The sequence below is a fragment of the Macaca nemestrina genome, chromosome 1 (genome assembly GCF_043159975.1).
Source record: "Macaca nemestrina isolate mMacNem1 chromosome 1, mMacNem.hap1, whole genome shotgun sequence".
NCBI classification, from domain to species: domain Eukaryota; kingdom Metazoa; phylum Chordata; class Mammalia; order Primates; family Cercopithecidae; genus Macaca; species Macaca nemestrina.
In genome coordinates, this window is record NC_092125.1 from 110,046,461 (window position 1) to 110,067,279 (window position 20,819).

Consider the following 20,819-nt stretch of genomic DNA (forward strand, 5'->3'; position numbering starts at 1 on the left):
TGAGTCATTGGAGCAAATTAATGGAAGGGGATCTGTCCAGTTGGTCAGGTCTGTAAAAATCCCTGAGCTTCCCCAATACTTCTGCTACCACCAACTGAATGGACAGGATGAGGAGGTCTGCACTGTAAGTAAGTAACCTGGACTGTTTTTCGAGGAAAGAGATGGAAGGAATCCAGGGGTCTCTGACTTTGGCAGTTCAGGATAGAAACCACACCTTGTTATCTCTGCTTTCTCTAAAATGTCCAGGTAAACTTGGAGTAGGAGCACTCTGGATTTGGGAGACTGTTGTGAAAAAGGAGTTTGAGAGCAGTGGAGAAGGCAAGGGAGGTGTTTTGAAGGCAGCAAAAGCCCCTGAAATTATTGAGTCCTGCCATACTGAGACTGGGGTGCTAAGGAAGGGGCTGCCACATTCCCCATCTCCCTATCTTCCCACTAGTCTTCCTAACATCACTGTTTTTTTCTTTAGTTCCTTTTATCTTTTACTAGGAAGGGCCTGGGAAGGGCTGTGTGCCATTTCCAGCTGTTCTTGTGACAACCCCCGGCCCTTTCATGATTTCTCCCCGTGCCCTGACTCCCTCCCCATCCTTTTTTCTCTCCCCCACCCCACCAATGGTCTCTCCCGATGCTCAGTGGCGCGGGGTGGGGGTGGGGGGGGGCGGCGGAGGCGGGGCTGGAGTGGGGGGGGTGCAGGTCTGCATTGCCGCTTCCCTGGTACCCGGAGCAGTCGCCGCTGCCGCCTCCGCCCGCGGCCGGGACCCCCGTCGTCGCCTGGGACTCCTTACCCGGGAAACCCAGTCCAGGTGAGACCCCTCTCTCAGTCGCTCACCTCCACCCCGCCTCTGGCAGAAGCATCTTTGCCTTGCCTTGCAGCCATTTTATCCTCCGATGCTTTGCTTATAGGGAGGGTGACGATCCCCTCTCTAGGGGTGAGGGGGGTTGGTTGGTTGGTGGTGGTTTGGGGATGTACATTTATTTCAGTTGTGCTCTTCAGGACACACACACACACGCATATGTTTAATATTGGTGAATGGGGAGGAGGGGTGTTTTTCTCTACCTTAACCAAGTCCCCACTATCCCCTTCGGAGATTAACGGGGTGGTGGGGTTGTGAGGTGGGTGGAGTTCCCTCAAACTCCTATCCCCTCCTCACCTTGACGTCCCCCCACCCCCAGGATGAATGATAAATGACCTTGGCTGGGGCTGGAGAATGGATGCTGCCTCAGTGTGCGCGCCTGGACTCGGGTGGGTGGGGTGGGGGGGGGGGCAGGGGAAGAAGGGCAGGTGAAGGATGGAGGGAAGGGGAGTGAAGAATGGACATACTGGGGAGACAGAAATGGAGAGCGGCCAGGTGTTGGGGGCATGGATGGCGGGGGCTGGCGGCAGTTGCTCCAGGGTTGGGGGAAGGGGTGTTGAGTGAAGGTGGGCACTTGTCTAGCAGCAGGACCAAGGGTGGAGGAGGTGCTCAGAGCAGGGATTTAGTCAGTTTTGGGGGCTTTTCCCTTATTCCGGAGCTGAGGCAAGATGGGGTGTGGGGGGGTCCCTGCAAATGCTGATAGGGGCGGTCTCTAAGTCTGTGCGTGCGGAGGTCTCTCCCTGCGTCCCCCTCTCTGCCTCTCCGTGTTCCTCAGTGTGCATTCTCAGCTGACACCCTCATTTTTATCCCTCAGAACTGTGGGTGCTCCCATCTTCCTAACCCTGGGTAGGATGTGGGGAGGGGAGGCACAGCCTTGATGGTCCTGGGTGGGGGCTGAGGTTCAATGACCCCGCTGTCATGGGGAAGGGGTGCTCCCGCACCTCCCACATTCTACCCCTGCCCCCGCGGACGTTTTGATAAGTGATTGCTTTTTAATGACCTTGTCACCTGAGCTAGGAAGGCCTGGGGATCTGGGTGGCCCCCAAAGTCAGGGGCTTTGACTGGGAGGAGGGTGGGGGGTTCTGGACCCTCCTCTGATCCAGGGCTGGATGAGCTGTTCTGAAAGGAAGCGTTTGCTCTGGAGTCCCCCGCCTGTCTCCACCCTCTGCAGAAAATCTCCTGGGCACATTTTTTCCTGTCAGGTGAAGTCAGCCAGCCTAGGACCTTGTAACCCTGAACCTTGTCTCCTTTAACCTCCACTTCTCCAAGTCTTGTCTCTCTCCCCCAGGCTTAGCCACCCTGTGCTGTTTTTGGGGCTAAAAATAGCACCACTTCCTCACCAGCTCAAAGAATTTGTCTTCTTTCTCTCTCTCCTGACCTCCTGGGCTTGCTGGCCCTGAGGGAGCTGACTGCTGAGCCCTCATATCCTGCTGCGGTTGTGGAAGGCTTCTCTGCCCTACATGCCCCTCTCAGGGGGAAATAGGGTCAACAAACAGAGAGTATGGCTCCTGGTGGGTCCTGCCTCCTTCAGGGCTGGAGGGGAGATCCTGGTTAGGAAAGAGAGGAAAGCTAGCAAATTGCCATGCGCTGAGGGGATTCCACAGTTCCAGCGCTTTCATGGGGGATGGTTGGGCCCTGAACAATGAAGAAAAGGTGACGGGGTCACTGCTTCTGGTCACCGTGGTCCACTGCTCACATCTGTCCTGAGGGGTAAGGCCCTGCTTGCTTCTCTCTGAACCACATAGCATTGCTTACCCTCTTCTACCAGGGTGTGTGTGTGTGTGTGTGTGTGTGTGTGTGTGTGTGTGTGTGAGAGACATTTAATGAAGGCTCTGGATGGGTGGGAGCACCGGAAATTTTTGGGGGAATGATTTCTGATCAGAATCTAGGCCTGCTTCCTCTCCTCCTATGAAGGAAGGGGGGCTATCCCATGCCTTCCTCTGGAGAACGTCTTTTTTTGGGGAACACCCAAACCCCCTTTATTCTACATCCACCTCCTACGCAATGCGGTGTTTGTGGACTCCTTCTTCCTTGACTCCTGGAGGAGGAGTGGAAAGGATTAAGGGGGATTAGGAAGGGAGGCCCTGGAGGGATGGGACGCAACTGTAGGCCTTAGAACCTCATGTTGGAAATGCATTTGACAGTCATTTCCATTCTCACCCCCATCCGTGGAAAGGGGACCCATCTATGACATTCTGAAGCAAGGTGGCAGTGGACAGTCATCACCTCTTTCTTAGCTTTCCATCTTTCCTCCACTTTACTTGGGTTCCAGGTCCCCCTTTTCTGGGTCTCCCCTTGTTTTTCCGGAGGTAGTTAATGTGGGCCCAGCTGCTGGAATTAGTTGAAACACAGACAGGGGGTCTTGGGACTCTGTTTGCAAGGATGCTGGGCAACAGCATCTAAATATGACCCCGCTGTTGTCCCTTGCTGCTTCTTGCTTCTTTCCCACTTTTCAACATCATAGGAAGGAAGAAAACTAACATAGAGCATGTACTGTGAGATTACATTCTCACATCAACTCCAAGAAACAGTCTCCCAATGTAATTATCCCCAATTAAAGTATATGGACTCTGAGGCTTAGGGAGGTTAACTAGCCTGACCGAGATCAGTTAGTAAGCGGCAGAGTTGGGATTTCAACTTAGGTCACCCCTAATGGTCATGTGCTTTGCCCTGAACCAGCATTCTCCTTGCCAGCGTCCCTTCCTGCTGCTCACCCTAAAGAGCATCCAAGACGGCTTTCGTTTGGGGACCTTATGAGGTAGTATAGGGCATTTCACTATATTACTGTCACCACAAAAATAATAGTTAATATTTATTCATCATTTTTAAGTGCTAGCTGACTTACGTTAAGGAGCACAGATATATCATTCAACCCTTACTTTCCCCTTTTAAAATAAGAAGAAACTGAGGCTTGGTCCCTTAGCTAGCAATTGCCAAAACAGGAAGTCAAACCCATGTCTTTGTGACTCTGGAAGCTGAGCTTTTACCCATTAGACTATGTTGAGAGAAAATCCCTCCTTGTTGAAGCCTGTAAACATGGGACCTGAAGGAAGGACAGTGGAAGCCCCTGCCTTCAGATGCCATCAGTGGAGGGAAGGCCACAGGTTGGAGGGCTTGTCCTCTTACACATCCTTCTCAACTCCATCCCCAGTAAGAAACCCAGGCAAGACTAAAGAAGGGAATTCTGGTTTCTCATATTTCCTGTTCAGTTCTTTGCAGATTGGTGATAAAGCAAGGGCTGGGCTGGGCTCGGGGGTTAGGAGAAGGGCTCAGAGTAGGTGACTGTGACTTTGGAGCAAATACCATAGGCCAGGCCTCCAAGGTCAAAGTAAGGGGACTTCTATGCGAGTGACCCGGTTAGCCCAGATAGCCATCCCTTTTTAGTGTGTGAATGGGAGCCTAAAGCGAGAAGACCATCTCTGCACCACATGGTCCAGATGGGGCTCTGGGTTGAGAAGCTTTATATTGGCCTTCTTCACCACCTTAGGACTCACAACTTCCTTTTGCTGTCTGTTATTTTTTCCAGGTCTCCAGAGGCTTGTGGAAGAGAAGTAGGCGACCCTTCCTGAGTTATCCTGGCTTAGCCTCCCAATCTGGCTCCCCTTCCCCTTCCCATTCCCCTGCTCCTCCTGTCCCTTCGCCATCCACCCAACTGAACTGGGTATAGGTCAAAGTTCCTCTCCTTCCTTTTCTCTCCTAGGCACTCATTGGCTAGGACCTGTTTGCTCTTTTTTTGTGTGCCCAAAGATACTGGAACACACTTCATCTAAGTAACTGTGGGGAGGGGTCTTTTTGACTCTACAAGTCCTTGAGCAAAAAGCTGAAAAAGAAGCAGGAAGTGGAGAAGACCCGGTGAAGTGCCTCAGGGCCCCATCATGGAAGAGGGCTTCCGAGATCGGGCAGCTTTCATCCGTGGGGCCAAAGACATTGCTAAGGAAGTCAAGAAGCATGCGGCCAAGAAGGTGGTGAAGGGCCTGGACAGAGTCCATGATGAATATTCCCGAAGATCCTACTCCCGCTTTGAGGAGGAGGATGATGATGATGACTTCCCTGCCCCCAGTGATAGCTATTACCGAGGAGAAGGGACCCAGGATGAGGAGGAAGGCGGTGCGTCCAGTGATGCTACTGAGGGCCATGACGAGGATGATGAGATCTACGAAGGGGAATATCAGGGCATCCCCCGGGCAGAGTCTGGGGGCAAAGGCGAGCGGATGGCAGATGGGGCACCCCTGGCTGGAGTAAGGGGGGGCTTGAGCGATGGGGAGGGTCCCCCTGGGGGCCGGGGGGAGGCACAACGACGGAAAGAACGAGAAGAACTGGCCCAACAGTATGAAGCTATCTTACGGGAGTGTGGCCACGGCCGCTTCCAGTGGACACTGTATTTTGTGCTTGGTCTGGCGCTGATGGCTGATGGTGTGGAGGTCTTTGTGGTGGGCTTCGTGCTGCCCAGCGCTGAGAAAGACATGTGCCTGTCCGACTCCAACAAAGGCATGCTAGGTAAGACATGGGGGGCTCCAGCCCTATCCCCTCAAACTCTGGAAACCTCCTTGCTCCTGGAAATTGCTCTTGTCCTTACCACTGGGTTCCCTAGGACCCTGCACCCAAGATGTTCCTGGAGGGCTCAGGGCTCCTCTGCACACTCTTCCCTCACACACTCCCTCTTCTTGGCCTTGGGTCAGAGTGAAGTTGAATGTGAAACAGGGACTTGCAAGAGGGCAGTTGGACTGGGGCTTGGGCCAGTGGTTGGGTGGTGGTCTGCTTTATTCTGCAGGAGGTGGCTGTGGTAGGATGGTCCTTACCATTTAATGTTTCTTCATAGCTTTCCCTCTGGTTATCTTATTCCATTTCACTGATTGGGAAACAAGAAGCCAGTATCCAAACTCCTTGGTATAAATGGGGAGAGTCAGTTTGGGGTGGTTGGGGGAGGGGGAGGGTCCTGGATCTTCTGCCAGAGAAGCTGTTTAGACTTTCTCTCACTCAGACGGGAGTTTCCAGGGGACAGAATGTACTGTTTGATGACCTTTCCTGACAGGGACTCTGAGGAGGAACCCCCTAGACTCACAGAGAAAGAATCGAGGCCTTACTCTGCCACCAAATTGCCATGGGGTCTTGGACAGGTCTCTTCTTCCTGGGGCTTGGTTTGGACATGAGAAAATATGAAGTTTGGAGTAGATGATTTTAAAGATTAATTCCAGCTTTGGTTTTATGAAGGAAGTGAAAAACAGGAGAGTTTTTGGACCAGAAATATTGAGACTGGGAGGAAGAAAGCATGGATTTTGTGTGGGGGATTTTCTGGGAAGATGAAAGGAATTAGAGCCCCTTTCCCCAGGAACAAATGAGAGCAGTCTTGCTGCTTCGAGGGATCAAAGCAGGGAGAATAGAGAGGACCCTGGGATGGTCTGGGATCCTAGGCACACCCATTCCTCCTTCAAAGTGAGCCAGGGGTAAGGGTGTCACTGTATGTGTGTGTGTGTGTGTGTGTTTGTGTGTGTGTGTGTGTGTGTGTGTGTGTCTCACAGTGAGAAATGAGACAGACCGAAGACAGTGGAGAGTTGTAGGTTCTCCCGTATCTTCATTCCTGCCTTTGAACGCCTGGCCTGCAGAGATGACCTTCTATCTTTGCTCACACCATTCATTTTCTCTCACTTGCTCTAATCTCTGGGTAGACTTAGCTTCTAGAAGTTCTTCAGATCCTTCAGCTCCCTCAGTGCTCATCTCCTGGGAGAATTGAGGTGTGTCTTCTCACACCCCCTCTGCCTCTGTTTTCCTCCTCCTTCCAGGCCTCATCGTCTACCTGGGCATGATGGTGGGAGCCTTCCTCTGGGGAGGTCTGGCTGACCGGCTGGGTCGGAGGCAATGTCTGCTCATCTCGCTCTCAGTCAACAGCGTCTTTGCCTTCTTCTCATCTTTTGTCCAGGGTTACGGCACTTTCCTCTTCTGCCGCCTCCTTTCTGGGGTTGGGTGAGTGTCCACTTCCTAAGCCCCTTGAGGGCAGTACTGTGCCTTGGTCACTGTTGCATCTTTAGGGCCCAGCACAGTGCCAGGCACACCAAATGCACCTTAAATCTGTGTGAGTTGAATGGATGAATGAGTTCCTTTCTCCCCCAACCATCTTCAGGCCAGCTCCTCCCTGCCCAGGACCTGTCTACTACAGTCCAGAGTGCTGTTCCACGTCGGCCCACTCCTGAGTCCTCCATCCCACTTCTAGTTCCATTTTTGAGCCTGCCTCCACGAAGAGGCCTACTGGGCCTCAGCCCCACCCCTGGACTCCTGTGGACCCAGAGTTACCCCCTACCAGAGTCTACACATTTCCTGCATTCCACAACAAACCTTGCTAACACCCACACCTGCCAGAACCCTGATGCGTTGCCCACACTGCCCCTTCACTTTTGCACGCATGGCAGGCACGCTTACTCTGCCTCAACTCCAAGCTCCTTTCTGGCCGTTCCCACAACATCTGCCCTTGGAGGCTTTTGGCTTGTCTTTTTTCTCTGGAGATTTATTCTCTTTTCTGCAATTACCTTCCCTCCCTTCCAACTCTGTAAGTCATTTTCAAGATTTAAGATTTGCTCTTTCCTTTTCCCTGAGGCTTGCTTGCCTGTTTCCCATGGTCCCAAGGATGGGTGCTTGATGGCTGGCCCCCAGGGGAGCTTGTAGGGCTTTTTGTGTGAGATGGAATCTCTTCAAAAGCCTGGAAGACAAAAGGGGCTCAGGGTCCAGAGCAGTGGGGCAGGGGATCAGGACTATGGCCATTTGCTAATGCTGAATTCTTGAAATGTGCTCCAGGATTGGAGGGTCCATCCCCATTGTCTTCTCCTATTTCTCTGAGTTTCTGGCCCAGGAGAAAAGAGGGGAGCATCTGAGCTGGCTCTGCATGTTTTGGATGATTGGTGGTGTGTACGCAGCTGCTATGGCCTGGGCCATCATCCCCCACTATGGTGAGCAGCCCCCCGGAATCCACCCCAGGTTATCTCCCTCCTCCCTCTTCTGTGCTCCCTGTGGTGGGTTCCCTTAGCCTCTGGCCTCTCTGCTGATGCTGTCACTCTCTCCCTGCCAGGGTGGAGTTTTCAGATGGGTTCTGCCTACCAGTTCCACAGCTGGAGGGTCTTCGTCCTCGTCTGCGCCTTTCCTTCTGTGTTTGCCATTGGGGCTCTGACCACGCAGCCTGAAAGTCCCCGTTTCTTCCTAGAGGTGATGGAGCTGAGCTGTGTGGGGTGGGGTGGGGTGCAGGCTGTGGAGTGTGGAGAGCAGCAGGGGCTCCTGTGTTCAAACACCCACTGGGGTTTGATTTGATCCTGTTCAGCTGCGGGCCTTCCTCACAGCGTCCATTCTCTGGGGGACTTTATCTTGCATCTTTTGCCTTGGAATGTATCCCTGAGGGGTTCTTGGGTGGAGAAACCAGGGGACCTCTTCACCCTTGGATGACTTAAGATTTTGCAGGGAAGGGCCTTGGCCCTGTCCTGCATTTACAGCTCAAGAGACATTCCCACCCCCTACACCTTCCCCTCCTAACCCCAGCAGGATTAGGTCTTTGACTACATGCTTGCCCATCATTTCCCTTACCTATGGTTGCCTGTGCTTGCCTTTTTCCCCTGGACAACACTCCCCACCCCCAACCTGCAGCTCTTGCCCAGGTCTGGTCGTCTTGCTATACCTCAGCTCGGAGCTCTTTCAGAGTGGGCAGTGCATGCTCATAGGTCAGGGCTTGGTGGTGGGATTGAGGGCCGGGAGCCATTTAGTGTCCTGTGACTACAGAAGCCAGGTGGGAGGGAGGAGATCTATAACTCTGGTCTGGGTCAGGTAGGGGCTGACTTGGATGTGGGGATTGTGTCTTTGGCTCTAGAATGGGAAGCATGATGAGGCCTGGATGGTGCTGAAGCAGGTCCATGATACCAACATGCGAGCCAAGGGACATCCTGAGCGCGTGTTCTCAGTAAGCCACAGCCCTCCCGACTCAGACCTCCGCGCCCTGCAGCCCCAGCCCCTACCTGGCCCCTCTCTGAGTACCCCTGACCTCAGACCACACTCTACCATAAGGAGATTTTCAGGGTATCATATCCACCCCCTGCTTCCCATTTTGCTAATGCAGGGGAAACTGAGGCACCTGGTGGAGGTTGGGAAACACAGGATGTGTGACTGCCCACCCCTTCTCTTGACCCCAGGTAACCCACATTAAGACGATCCATCAGGAGGATGAACTGATTGAGATCCAGTCGGACACAGGGACCTGGTACCAGCGCTGGGGTGTCCGGGCCTTGAGCCTAGGGGGGCAGGTAATGGCTGACGGGGTGGTAGAGAGAAGGGAGTGGGGGAAGTGGAGAAGAAGGCAGGACTGAAGTCCATGTGTGTGGGTGATGGGTGAGCTGAAGGGAGGTGGGAGGGCAGAAAAGTGGGGATCTATGGGTGCTAGAATTTAGTATAGCCAAGGTCTAACTTTGTCTGGTCCCCTGTAGGTTTGGGGGAATTTTCTCTCCTGTTTTGGTCCCGAATATCGGCGCATCACTCTGATGATGATGGGTGTATGGTTCACCATGTCATTCAGGTGAGAAGATGGGTGGGCTGGGTGGTATGTGGTGGTTGTGGTGGTGTGTGAGCTGGGAGAGAGGTGGGGAGAATGGAGATGCAGGGGACAAGTGATGAGGGAAGGTGCCATGCAGACCGCCTCTGCTCCTGCAGCCAGCTCCTCTACTTCACTAGTTCACTCAACAAACTTGTACTGTAGGCTGACCAGGATTCCGTTTCTGTTCTGTGCTGGGATGAAACAGACGTGGTCCCAGGTCCTCCTGGAGTTTATGTTTTGGTCAAGAAGCGGGACAAAACTTGCTAGGAAGCAGGGTGATGAGAGAAGGGTGGGGAAAGGGTGATGGGAGGACTTGGGCTGGGGTGGGGACCTAAGTCCTAAAGGGCGAATGGGAGTCAGACAGGGAGTGGGGGTGGCTGGGGTGGAGAAGAGTGTTTTTGGTAGAGGGAAAAGCAAATGCTCGGGAGGTAAGAAAAAATTTAGTGGCTGCTGTGTGAGACCCTGAAGTCCCCAGGAGCACAGCAACTGGTGAAGGGAGGAGCAGGGAGAAGTTGGTGAGGCTGGAGAGCAGCAAGGTCCTAACAGAGGTTGACTCCATTTCTCCCTCGTTCTGGAGAGGATACACATTTCCATTTTCTCCTCTGCCTCATTCTAATCTCTGAGCCCTGTCTGAAGCCTGTTGTCTGTTTCCATTGTCCTTGACTCTTCAGCTACTATGGCCTGACCGTCTGGTTTCCTGACATGATCCGCCACCTCCAGGCAGTGGACTATGCATCCCGCACCAAAGTGTTCCCCGGGGAGCGTGTAGAGCATGTGACTTTTAACTTCACCTTGGAGAATCAGATCCACCGAGGCGGGCAGTACTTCAATGACAAGTATGTGGGGACCTTTAAACTTCACTTCTTCCCTGTTCCTGCTACCTCTTGTCTTTTTTATGAGTCTAGGGGTTCAAGACAAGACATTTGGGGGAAACACTTGAGGTTTCTCCTCAATGCCCAGCTCCCCATTCATTCACTAAAGAGTGAGTCTTGGAGGGGGCATGAGGATGAGGGGGGAGTGTCTTTCATCATCCTGGCCTTACAGGTTCATTGGGCTGCGCCTGAAGTCAGTGTCCTTTGAGGATTCCCTGTTTGAAGAGTGTTATTTTGAGGATGTCACATCTAGCAACACGTTTTTCCGCAACTGCACATTCATCAACACTGTGTTCTATAACACTGGTAAGGCGGGGTGGCTGGTGGGTATCAGACCAAAGGGTTGGGTGGACCTCCATGAGAAGGAACCTTTTTCATTCACTATCTTGGTGTTCTCAGGCTGAGATCCCTGGACCCCTGTAGGAAGGTGGTAGAGGGGCTTGACAGCTACCACCAATAATTTTGAAAATCTAATGGATGTTGGACATTTTCCTGTAATAGAATATCTGACAAAAACATCAAGTTTATTTGCCTTTGGCTGAAACTGTATCTCAGTGAGGCAAAATTAATGCACCTTTGAAGAAGGTAAAATTATCCAAAATAGCATTCTTGGGAAAAACAAAAACAATAAAAGGGGTATTTGGTGGGGATCATTGCATGAATCCACTCTTTTTTAATAGTGATTCTCAAACTTCAGTATATGCACATGAAATGCTGGTTTTGTGAGCTAGACTGAAGTTTTCCACCTCATACTGGGTGAGCTTTTCCCATCTTGCAGGAAAACAACAATGGATAGGACTTTTTATTTTAAATGTTTTTCTCAGAAAAATTTCCTAAGTCCACAGCATTGCTACTGCTTATAGTCAGCTAGCACGGACAGAAAGAATGAATAAGCAGCTAAGACTATTAATGGGAGAACTTGGACAAAGTCACACTGTTGGACAGATGATGGTCATTTTCTGCTCTAAGGATCCCTAGTTCCCATAGTGATATTACTTGATGTTTTGCAATTAGCACTGTGAATAATTTTGAGAGCGCCTCCTACTAATTTCCATACATGCAGAGCCCCGAGCCATAAGCCGTAGCAGCCTCCCTCTCCCATCTGCTATGACTGTCTGCTTATCTTGGCCTTTGCCCACAGACCTGTTTGAGTACAAGTTTGTGAACAGCCGTCTGGTAAACAGCACATTCCTGCACAACAAGGAGGGCTGCCCGCTAGACGTGACAGGGACGGGCGAAGGTGCCTACATGGTATACTTTGTGAGCTTCCTGGGGACACTGGCAGTGCTTCCTGGGAATATCGTGTCGGCCCTGCTCATGGACAAGATCGGCAGGCTCAGAATGCTTGGTAAGGGGGAGAGGCTGAGTCAGATCTGATAGTAGGGGCCAGGGGCTGCGGGAGGCAGGCAACAGGCTTCTCACCTTGGGCTGTGGAAGAGATTGGTCAGAGAGTTCCTCTCTCTCATGTTTTCTGTTTAGGGGGTGCTGCAGCATGGGGTGGGGACTGGCACAGAAGTTTTTCTGGGGGTAAAGGAGGTAAGCAGAATTGCAAGTAGTTAGGGCACAGGCTTTGAGGTTATGAGTTTTGAATCTCAGCTCCACCACCCATCTCTGGCCTCTGGCAAGTTACCTCTGTAAGCCTGGTTGTTTCCTCTGCAAAATGGAGGTGATAATAGTACCTGTGTCGTAGGGTTGATGTGCTAGATCAATGCATGTAAAGCATCAATTGGCTTGGCCCATGGCTGGCATTGAATAAATGATGGTTATTGATATTATTAATTATAAGGGAGGTTGAGGAGGAGTGAAAAGCCTTCCTTTTGGATACCTTGGGAACAAGTCTCATCCTGGGCTATCTGAAAGCCACCTGATGGGACACGGCGGGCTGTGGGTAGGTTTCACTGTGGCCAGGCTCATGCTGTTCTCTCCTCTCCTGGCTCTATCCAGCTGGCTCCAGCGTGATGTCCTGTGTCTCTTGCTTCTTCCTGTCTTTTGGGAACAGCGAGTCAGCCATGATCGCTCTGCTCTGCCTTTTTGGTGGGGTCAGCATTGCATCCTGGAATGCGCTGGACGTGTTGACTGTTGAACTCTACCCCTCAGACAAGAGGTAGTTGGAATGCGGTGGGGGCAGGGCAGTGGATTCAGGGGAGGGGTGGGGTGAGGAAGGAGGGCTGAATGGGAAGAGCATCCTTAGGGGTGAAGGAAGATACATTTCCATTTTCTCCTCTAAAATCTGGTAGCTTTGGCCGGGCACAGTGACTCACGCCTGTCTGTAATCCCAGTGCTTTGGGATGCCGAGGCAGGCGGATCACCTGAGGTCAGGAGTTTGATACCAGCCTGGCCAACATGGTGAAACCCTGTCTGTACTAAAAATACAAAAAGTTAGCCGGGTACCTGTAATCCCAGCTACTCGGGAAGCTAAGGCAGGAGAATGGCGTGAACCCAGGAGGTGGAGCTCTCAGTGAGCCGAGATCACGCCACTGCACTCCAGCCTGGGCAACAGAGCTGGAGTGTCTCAAAAAAAAAAAAAAAAAAAAAAAAGAAAAGAAAAGAAAAAGAAAAAGAGAAAAGAAAAAATCTGGTAGCTTTTGTATCTACTCCTCCAAGTCTTAACTGTTAACCTCAATTTTTGGTCTCCTTTCCCCTTGTCTCTTAATTTATCTACATTCCTGGCGTACATCCTTTACCTCTCTGATCTCTCCAACCTTCTGTCTCCCTCTTGGACACTGCCTGCATCTTCCTGGCCTTCACTTCCCTGCCCTCCACTCTTCCTTTGCCTCCTTCCTGTACCTTGCGCCATGCTGCACTGGGGGACTCCTGAGCAGGACCACAGCTTTCGGCTTCCTGAATGCCCTGTGTAAGCTGGCAGCTGTGCTGGGGATCAGCATCTTCACATCCTTCGTGGGAATCACCAAGGCTGCCCCCATCCTCTTTGCCTCAGCTGCCCTTGCCCTTGGCAGCTCTCTGGCCCTGAAGCTGCCTGAGACCCGGGGGCAGGTGCTGCAGTGAAGGGATCTCTAGGGCTTTGGGATTGGCAGGCACACTGTGAGACCAACAACTCCTTCCTTCCCCTCCCTGCCCTGCCATCCTGACTTCCAGAGCCCTCACTCTCCCCTCCCTGTGTTTGGTGTCTTAGCTGTGTGTGTGTGTGAGTGTGCATGTGTGTGACCCCCGTGGGCAGGGACTACAGGGAAGGCTCCTTCATCCCAGTTTTGAGATGAAGCTGTACTCCCCACTTCCCACTACCTTGACTTTGCACAAGAGAAGGCTGAGCCCCATCCTTCTCTCCCTGTTAGAGAGGGGCCCTTGCTTCCCTGTTCCAGGGGTTCCAGAATAGGCTTCCTGCCTTCCCCATCATTCCCTCTGCCTAGGCCCTGGTGAAACCACAGGTATGCAATTATGATGGGGGCTGGGACTCTGGTGTAGACCATGGACCAAAAGAACTTCTGAGTCTGAAGGGTGGGCCTCGGGTGCCCTCTCACACCTCCTGTTGGATGCTGAGGGAGAAGCAATAAACCTCAGCCCTCTGGCCTCCACTTCCCTCTCAATTTGGGCTGCAAATATGAAGCCCGAATTGTATGAAATTAGCTTTCCGATTCTTATTTATTAATAGATTAAGTTCTGAGGCAGCTCTGCAGGACTGTGTGTGAATGTGTGTGTATACTTATATATGTGTGTGCATGTGCCATGGGGCGGGGGGTATCACTATACTGTCCTCAAATATAAGCCAAGGGTTAATTTCAGCGGACGCACACACAACCCTGCCTCCCATAGTCCCTCCCCTAATCTGGTTTCTGTGTTGAGCCTGGGATGGAGGAGCCCTAGGCCAGCCAGGGATAAGAGACCCACAGTCTCGGGAGATCTGAGGGCATCTGACAAGGCTCATCTGCTTCCCTCCTTAAGAAGCACAGGCCTCCTCTGGAGTGAGAGGCTCCACTCACTACAGCACAGGTGGGAACAGCACAGCTGCCCTCCCATACCCCCGACCTGTCCCCTCACAGGCAGGGGAGCAGGGGAGGGAAAGAAACCAGGCATCTGGTCAAACCAGCAGATCAAAAAGCACAAGGAGCTGGGGCAGAGGCAAGAAGCAGGGGCCCTCCTGGCAGCTCCTCTGAGTGGGGAGAGGTTGGGCAGTGAGGGAGGGACCCCTAACGCAGGGACTAGAAGCCTCAGTTTCCCCATTTTACCCTTCCACACAATAGCCTCTGTAGGTTAGGCTGCCCCGTCCCACCCTACTCTGTGTGGCTGCTTTCTTTGGTGCCCTCCCCTCACCCCACTGTAGCTGTGATGTGTTGTAGTTTTTAGATGTTTGTAAAATGTTTAAAAAAAGTTAAAAAGGAAAAAAGTGAAAATAACAAAAAAGAAAATCAAAATTCACCTTCGTCATGCTGCGTCCGGTACCCCAACCCTGTGGTCACTCCCCCCATTTTGTAACACTGTACCAGGTGGTGACTGTTTAACTCTTTGGTGTCTGTGCTCAAAAGACTGCCTTCTCCTCCAGTGCCCAGTGTATGAATGTGTGCCCTGTGCCCTTGTCCCTCACTCCTCACATGCTGGACGTAGCCCTCTTCCTTGCACCCCTGGGAGGGACCCATCCATCTCCCTTGCTCTCCTGGGGAACCCCAAACCCAACTCTGTTGATGTGAAAAATGCAATGAAAAATATTGATGAAAAATAAAACGGGAAACAAATCCTCAAAATACAAAATGGCTATACCTGCTTCTGTGACTCTCCACCTACATCCAATTCTCCTAACAGCCTTGGAGGGTAAAATGGTGAGATGGAAAAACAGCTTTCCAAACTGAAGGTCAGAATAACATGGTGTACCAGCTTTATTTCCTAAATTGGCCTCTCTACCTTGATCTTTCCCCTACAGATGGAAGGCCCTCTAAGTCTCCCAGATTTGAAAACTTTGGGAGTAACATTTCATAAGAATAGAACCAACTTTCCCCTAAATCTTCTGTTATGCTTTTTAAAAATACACACTCCAGACTCCACTCTTGACTTGTTGAATCAGAACCCTTTTTTTTTCTTGGTTTGGAAGGATGGGGACCTTGAATCTCCTTTTTTTGAGACAGAGTCTCGCTTTGTTGCTCAGGCTGGAGTGCAATGGTGTGATCTCAGCTCATTGCAACCTCTGCCTCTCGGGTTCAAGCGATTCTCCTGCCTCAGCTTCCTAAGTGTGGTTGGCGCCTGCCACCACACCTGGCTAATTTTTGTAGATATGGGGCCAGGATGGTCTCGAACTCCTGACCTCAGGTGATCCGCCCACCACGGCCTCCCAAAGTGCTGGGATTACAAGTGTGAGCCACCACGACCGGCCGGAAGCTACATTTTGAACAATCTCCCATGGGAGTTCTTACCTAAGAGAAAATCTGAAAACCACTGCCTTGGGGTTACCTTGACTCCCCTCTCACTCTAGTCCATTTCTGTTCTAATCAAACCATTTTCTGATTTTATGGTAGCTCTCAAATCAACTCCTTCCTTTCCATTCCCACAGATGACCTGTAAATCAGGGTTCTACCTTCACTCTGGATTGATCTCTTTTCCTCCAATCTCCCATGCCAACTCACTTACACATCACTGCCAGATCCATCTGACCCCAAATGCTCTCTGGCATGTCTGTACTCAAAATTCGTTAATAACTCCCTACTGCCCAACCACATGCACCTTAAATTCTTTAGCTAGAAATGATCAAGATATATGTTAACCGGGCCGGGCGTGGTGGCTCATGCCTGTAATCCCAGCACTTTGGGAGGTTGACGCAGGCGGATCGCTTGAGGTCAGGAGTTTGAGACCAGCCTGACCAATATGATGAAACCTTGTCTTCACTAAAAATACAAAAATTAGCCGGGCATGGTGGCAGGCACCTGTAATCCCAGCTAGTCAGGAGGCTGAGACAGGAGAATTGCTTGAACCTGGGAGACAGAGGTTGCAGTGAGCTGAGATCAGGCCATTGCACTCCAGCCTGGGCAACAAGAGCAAAACTCTGTCTAAAAAAAAAAAAAAAAAAAAAAAAGATATATGTTAACCAAGTTTTGTTCTCTAATAATTTCCACATTGAGATTATTAGAAAGTTGCTTCTATAGACATTACTTGAGCTCCCCTCAGAAATATGACAACATTTGTAATGCTCAAAAAGGGCTACATTGTGGGGCATGGTGGCTTACACCTGTAATCCTAGCACCTTGGGAGGCGGTGGGCAGAGTGCCTGAGCTCAGGAGTCTAAGACCAGCCTGGGCAACATGGTGAACCCTGTCTCTACTAAAATACAAAAAATTAGACGGGTGTGGTGGCACAAGCCTCTAGTCCCAGCTACTTGGGAGGCTGAGGCAGGAGAATTGCTTAAACCTGGGAGGTGGAGGTTGCAGTGAGTTGTGATCGTGCCACTGCACTCCAGCTTGGGCAACAGAGACTCCGTCTTAAAGAAACAAAAAAACACTAGGGGTGGTGGCTCACACCTGTAATCCCAACACCTTGGGAGGCTGAGGCAGGAGGATCACCTGAGGTCAGAAGTTTGAGACCATCCTGGTCAACATGGTGAAACCCCATCTCTACTAAAAATACAAAAAATTGCTGGACGTGGTGGTGCATGCCTGTCATCCCAGCTACTGGGGAGGCCGAGGTAGGAGAATCACTTGAACCCAGGAGGCAGAGGTTGCAGTGAGCCGAGATTGCGCCACTGCACTGCAGCCTGGGCGACAAGAGCGAAACTCCGTCTCAAAAAAAAAAAAAAAAAAAAGGGGGCTATATAAAGGTTTCTCCATCATCTCTAATAATTTTCTTAGTTCTTATTCTCTTTTCACTGCTTTAGTGGTTTTTAAAAACATTTTTCTTTTAAACAAATACAAGTACTACTTTTTGGAAATGGACAGGCTGTAAAAAAGGCAAACATTCCCCTGAGATGAAGTTCAAATGTGTCCCTGCCTATATCGCCTGTCTTGTCCATTAACTCACTGCTCAGTCCAGTGTCTATGCCTTTGCTCAGGTTCTTCTCTCTGCCTGCAGCACCTATCCTCTCCTTTCTGGTTAATTTTGTGCTTTCCTTTAAAGACCCAAGTAGATCACTTCCCTCATAAAGCCGTTCCCGACTAGTCTACAGGTATCTTTCTTCTCCCAAGAACACCTGTGGCACTGATTCAGCAGTCCATTAAGAACACAGCCTCATAGTGTAATTTCTTTTAATGTATAGGATTGTTTCCAACTCATCAGGTTTGGTGCAGTTCTGTCACGATTTAACATGGAACATCCGGGCTGCCCTTCCTGAATAGTCCAGGGCAAGAGCAGTAGTGAGTGATTCTTCTCTTTTCTTGGGTTCACTTTGACCTGAAACAAGTTGCTATCTTCGGAGAATATGTATGGACCCCAATAGAATAGAGCTCAGGGGTCTTCATCCCTTTCAAATCCTGGACTATATCGAAGGGAAGGCCTCAGTAGTTCGTGCTCACTCAGCCCATTCGGATCCTGGTCCTGCCCCTCTCTTGGGGCTCAAGGGGTTCCTAGAGCTTTCTTGTTCCCACCCAGGCATGGGGGGCTAGTGTCCAGCTGAGAGTTCTCTCTCCACTGGGCGGGGGTCCGTGCCTGGATGGCCAGTGCATGGACCGGCCCTGCCAGCTCCTCGGCCAGTGCTGCGTGGACCAGCCGGTGTCGTTGTAGGGGGCTTAGTCCCTCGAAACGAGAGCTCACCACAGCCACGCGGAAGTGCGTCTCACTGCCAGGCGGGACCGCGTGGCCACTGCTCTCGTTGCGAAGCTCCAGCACCTCGGGGCTCAGGGCCTGCTCCAGCTTCGTGCGAATGGCGGCCTCCACTGGACCGATGGCCCCGGATCCCGCGCTGCCCCGGGACAAACAGACCCGGCCAGCCATGGAGACCAGACCTGGGACCAGGCGACCACTCAGCATCGGCTACGCCAGAGACACGAGGAGTGAGGGTCGAGATGATCCGCCTGGTGAGAGCACAGTATCAACACCCGCCCCGCGACCCCCGCATCTGCTCTAACCCCACGCCCAGGTGTCCACACCAGCTCCTGTCGGGAGACCGCCTCAACGCCACACAGGGAGACTCGAGACACCGCCCCTTTTCTCTACGTGACACGGTGAATTCGACCTCCAGCTGTGGGAGTGGAGGGACAAGCGGAGATTAGAAAGGCCCGCAAGCGAGGCGCGTTCGTTCCTTACGGGATTTGCAAAGAATGGGCAAATGTAGGGCATGTGCAACTGCGTACTTGTGGTTGGGCCGAAGCTCCTGTGATCCCTGTAAAGCCCAGGAGAAGCCCCTTTTACCTGCCGCTCAGCCTCGGATATTGCGACTCCCGCTCAAGGCCAGGACTCTGGACGCTGCCGAGCAAAATGCAGTCCTGGCGCCCTTCCTGAGGCACGCTGGGAAATGGAGTCCTTGCTGTGCGTTAGTAGGACGGGCAGGCACCACGTGGTGCCCTAAGGGCTCGTGGGAACTGTAGTCTTGGATTCTCCCCACCGGTAAGGTCGTCGGAAACTCTCAACCCAGCAACGCGAAGAAAAAGGGATTTCACGCGCAGCTGGGGTTGGGATTATTAGATCTATTTTACTGCCAATAGATATTGTAGATCATCCAGCCCAATTCCTTTATTTTATATACAAGAAAATGGAAGTCTGATTGAATACATAATTACTGTGCCTCAGACTAGTGCTGGGGACTGGAGAGTCAAGTCAGACCCTGTATTCAAGGAGTTTACAGAGCACTGAAGACTAACAAGTGAGCGGACAATTGCAGTACTGGGTACTAAGTGCTACGATGAGATAAACACAGGATGCTACGGAGGCAAGTTACCCAGACTTGGCCGGGGTTGGAGAGGTGGAATGACGGGCGGGCAGAGAATATTTCCGAGATTTAGGGAAACAGTTTGGCGGAAACAACATGAAAATCCATTTCTCAGTCCCTCATAGTGAGGTTTTGGCTGTGGTAGCCACATGTGTAAAGGACAAGAGGAGAGAGAATTTTGAGGGAGTCTTTCTGGTGTAGTTAGGGTGTGGTTATGTGTGGTTGGAGCCTACGGGGCAGATGATGATGAGTAGGGTACCGGGAGGAGAGGAAGGGCCCAGACCTCCCCAGGCCTTGTAGCCCTTGTTAGGCAATTTTGTCTTTATCCTAGAAGTAGTGGGAAGCTACTGAGGTTTTAAACAGGGATGTAACAGGATGTAATTTTTCCAGGATGATTCTTAACTTTTACGCTTATATATATATTTTTGTCTTTGTTTTTACTTCCTTTTTGTGGAGAATGGGGTCTCGCTATATTGCCTAGGCAGGTCTTGAACTTCTGGGCTCAAACTATCCTCCTGACTCTGCCTCCTTGAGAGCTGGGATTACAGGCGTGAGCCACCACACTTGGCGATTCTTAACTTTTAAATTTATTTAAATTTTATTTTGTATCCTTAATATATTTACATATTTCTAAATGTTTTTCCCCAACTTCTCATTTTGAAAAACGTCAAAGCCATAGAAAAGTTGAATAGTTCAAAGCAACACCCTCTATCTTTCACTTGGCCCACCATTTTTACATTTATATTTATTTTATACTTGTACATATATACTCATATATTTAAGTACTTTACATATACTTTAAAATATATTTATGTACTTTTTTGGATGAACAATTTGAAAATAAGTTGCAGGTAGCATGACATTTCACTCCTAACTACTCCAACATGTATCTCCTAAGAACAAAGATATTCTACCACATAACCACAATATCCTTATCACACTCAAGAAATTTAACCTATGACATACACTGTTTTCCCTAGCCTTTAAAAAAAATTTAAAACTTCCAGAAAAGTTGCAAGATTAATAGAATGAGCAACCCATTTATCCACTATTCACCTAGATTCACTGATAACATTTTGCCAGACTTGTCTTTGTATCTCTCTTTTAATGTATGTGTGTATAATAATAACGAAATAATAATTATTATTTCTGCTGACTCACTTGAGTTAGGTGCAAAATTCTTTTTTTTTTTTTTTTTTTGAGACGGAGTTTTGCTTTTGTTGCCCAGGCTGGAGTGCAATGGCATGATCTCGGCTCACTGCAACCTCTGCCTCCTGGGTTCAAGCAAGTCTCCTGCCTCAGTGTCCTGAGTAACTGGGATTACAGACATGTGCCACCATGCCCAGCTAATTTTGTATTTTTAGTAGAGACGGGGTTTCTCCATGTTGATCAGGCTGGTCTGGAACTCCAACCTCAGGTGATCCGCCCTCCTCGGCCACCCAGGATTACCGGGATTACAGGCGTGAGCCACTGTGCCTGGCCCAAAATTCTTTTTTTTTTTTTTAATGGAATCTCACTCTGTCACCCAGACTGGAGTGCAGTGGCGCCATCTTGGCCTACTGCAACCTCCACTTTCTGGGTTCAAGTGATTCTCCTGCCTCAGCCTCCTGAGTAGCTGGGACTACAGGTGGGTGCCACCACACTCGGCTAAATTTTTTTGTATTTCTAGTAGAGATGGGGTTTCACTATGTTGGCCAGGCTGGTCTGGAACTCCTGACCTCAAGTGATCCGCCTGCCTC

The 20,819-nt window shown here is 50.7% G+C and overlaps 2 protein-coding genes across 4 annotated transcripts; one reads left to right on the top strand and one right to left on the bottom strand.

Moving 5' to 3' along the window:
• The first annotated feature begins 671 nt into the window (after positions 1 to 671).
• LOC105497791 (synaptic vesicle glycoprotein 2A) lies at positions 672 to 14,987 on the top strand. Of its 2 annotated transcripts, none has more exons than XM_011769154.3 (13): positions 672 to 800; positions 4,378 to 5,348; positions 6,632 to 6,812; positions 7,638 to 7,789; positions 7,909 to 8,042; positions 8,695 to 8,784; positions 9,014 to 9,124; positions 9,305 to 9,393; positions 10,083 to 10,247; positions 10,456 to 10,589; positions 11,425 to 11,631; positions 12,228 to 12,387; positions 13,106 to 14,987. In XM_011769154.3, the coding sequence occupies exons 2-13, from the start codon at positions 4,727 to 4,729 to the stop codon at positions 13,287 to 13,289; spliced, it is 2,229 nt and encodes a 742-aa protein (XP_011767456.2). In that variant the 5' UTR covers positions 672 to 800; positions 4,378 to 4,726; the 3' UTR covers positions 13,290 to 14,987. The 2 variants fall into 2 exon arrangements, with proteins under 2 accessions (XP_011767456.2, XP_011767458.2); XM_011769156.3 differs by having other exon boundaries at positions 4,552 to 5,348.
• Positions 14,988 to 17,447: 2,460 nt separating this feature from the next.
• Positions 17,448 to 18,955, bottom strand: LOC105497789 (bolA family member 1). Of its 2 annotated transcripts, none has more exons than XM_011769152.2 (2): positions 18,564 to 18,955; positions 17,448 to 18,185 (listed from the first exon to the last, which is right to left on the bottom strand). In XM_011769152.2, the coding sequence occupies exon 2, from the start codon at positions 18,180 to 18,182 to the stop codon at positions 17,769 to 17,771; it is 414 nt and encodes a 137-aa protein (XP_011767454.1). In that variant the 5' UTR covers positions 18,183 to 18,185; positions 18,564 to 18,955; the 3' UTR covers positions 17,448 to 17,768. The 2 variants fall into 2 exon arrangements, with proteins under 2 accessions (XP_011767454.1, XP_011767453.1); XM_011769151.3 differs by having other exon boundaries at positions 17,448 to 18,226; positions 18,564 to 18,950.
• Between the last annotated feature and the right edge of the window lie 1,864 nt (positions 18,956 to 20,819).

Excerpts from the sequence above, each read along its gene's own strand:
- LOC105497789 (XM_011769152.2), bottom strand. The coding sequence starts at position 18,182 with ATGCTGAGTGGTCGCCTGGTCCCAGGTCTGGTCTCCATGGCTGGCCGG.
- LOC105497791 (XM_011769154.3), top strand. The coding sequence starts at position 4,727 with ATGGAAGAGGGCTTCCGAGATCGGGCAGCTTTCATCCGTGGGGCCAAA. Across the intron at positions 8,043-8,694 it reads GTCCCCGTTTCTTCCTAGAG|AATGGGAAGCATGATGAGGC; the intron begins GTGATGGAGCTG and ends CTTTGGCTCTAG. Across the intron at positions 12,388-13,105 it reads CTCTACCCCTCAGACAAGAG|GACCACAGCTTTCGGCTTCC; the intron begins GTAGTTGGAATG and ends ACTCCTGAGCAG.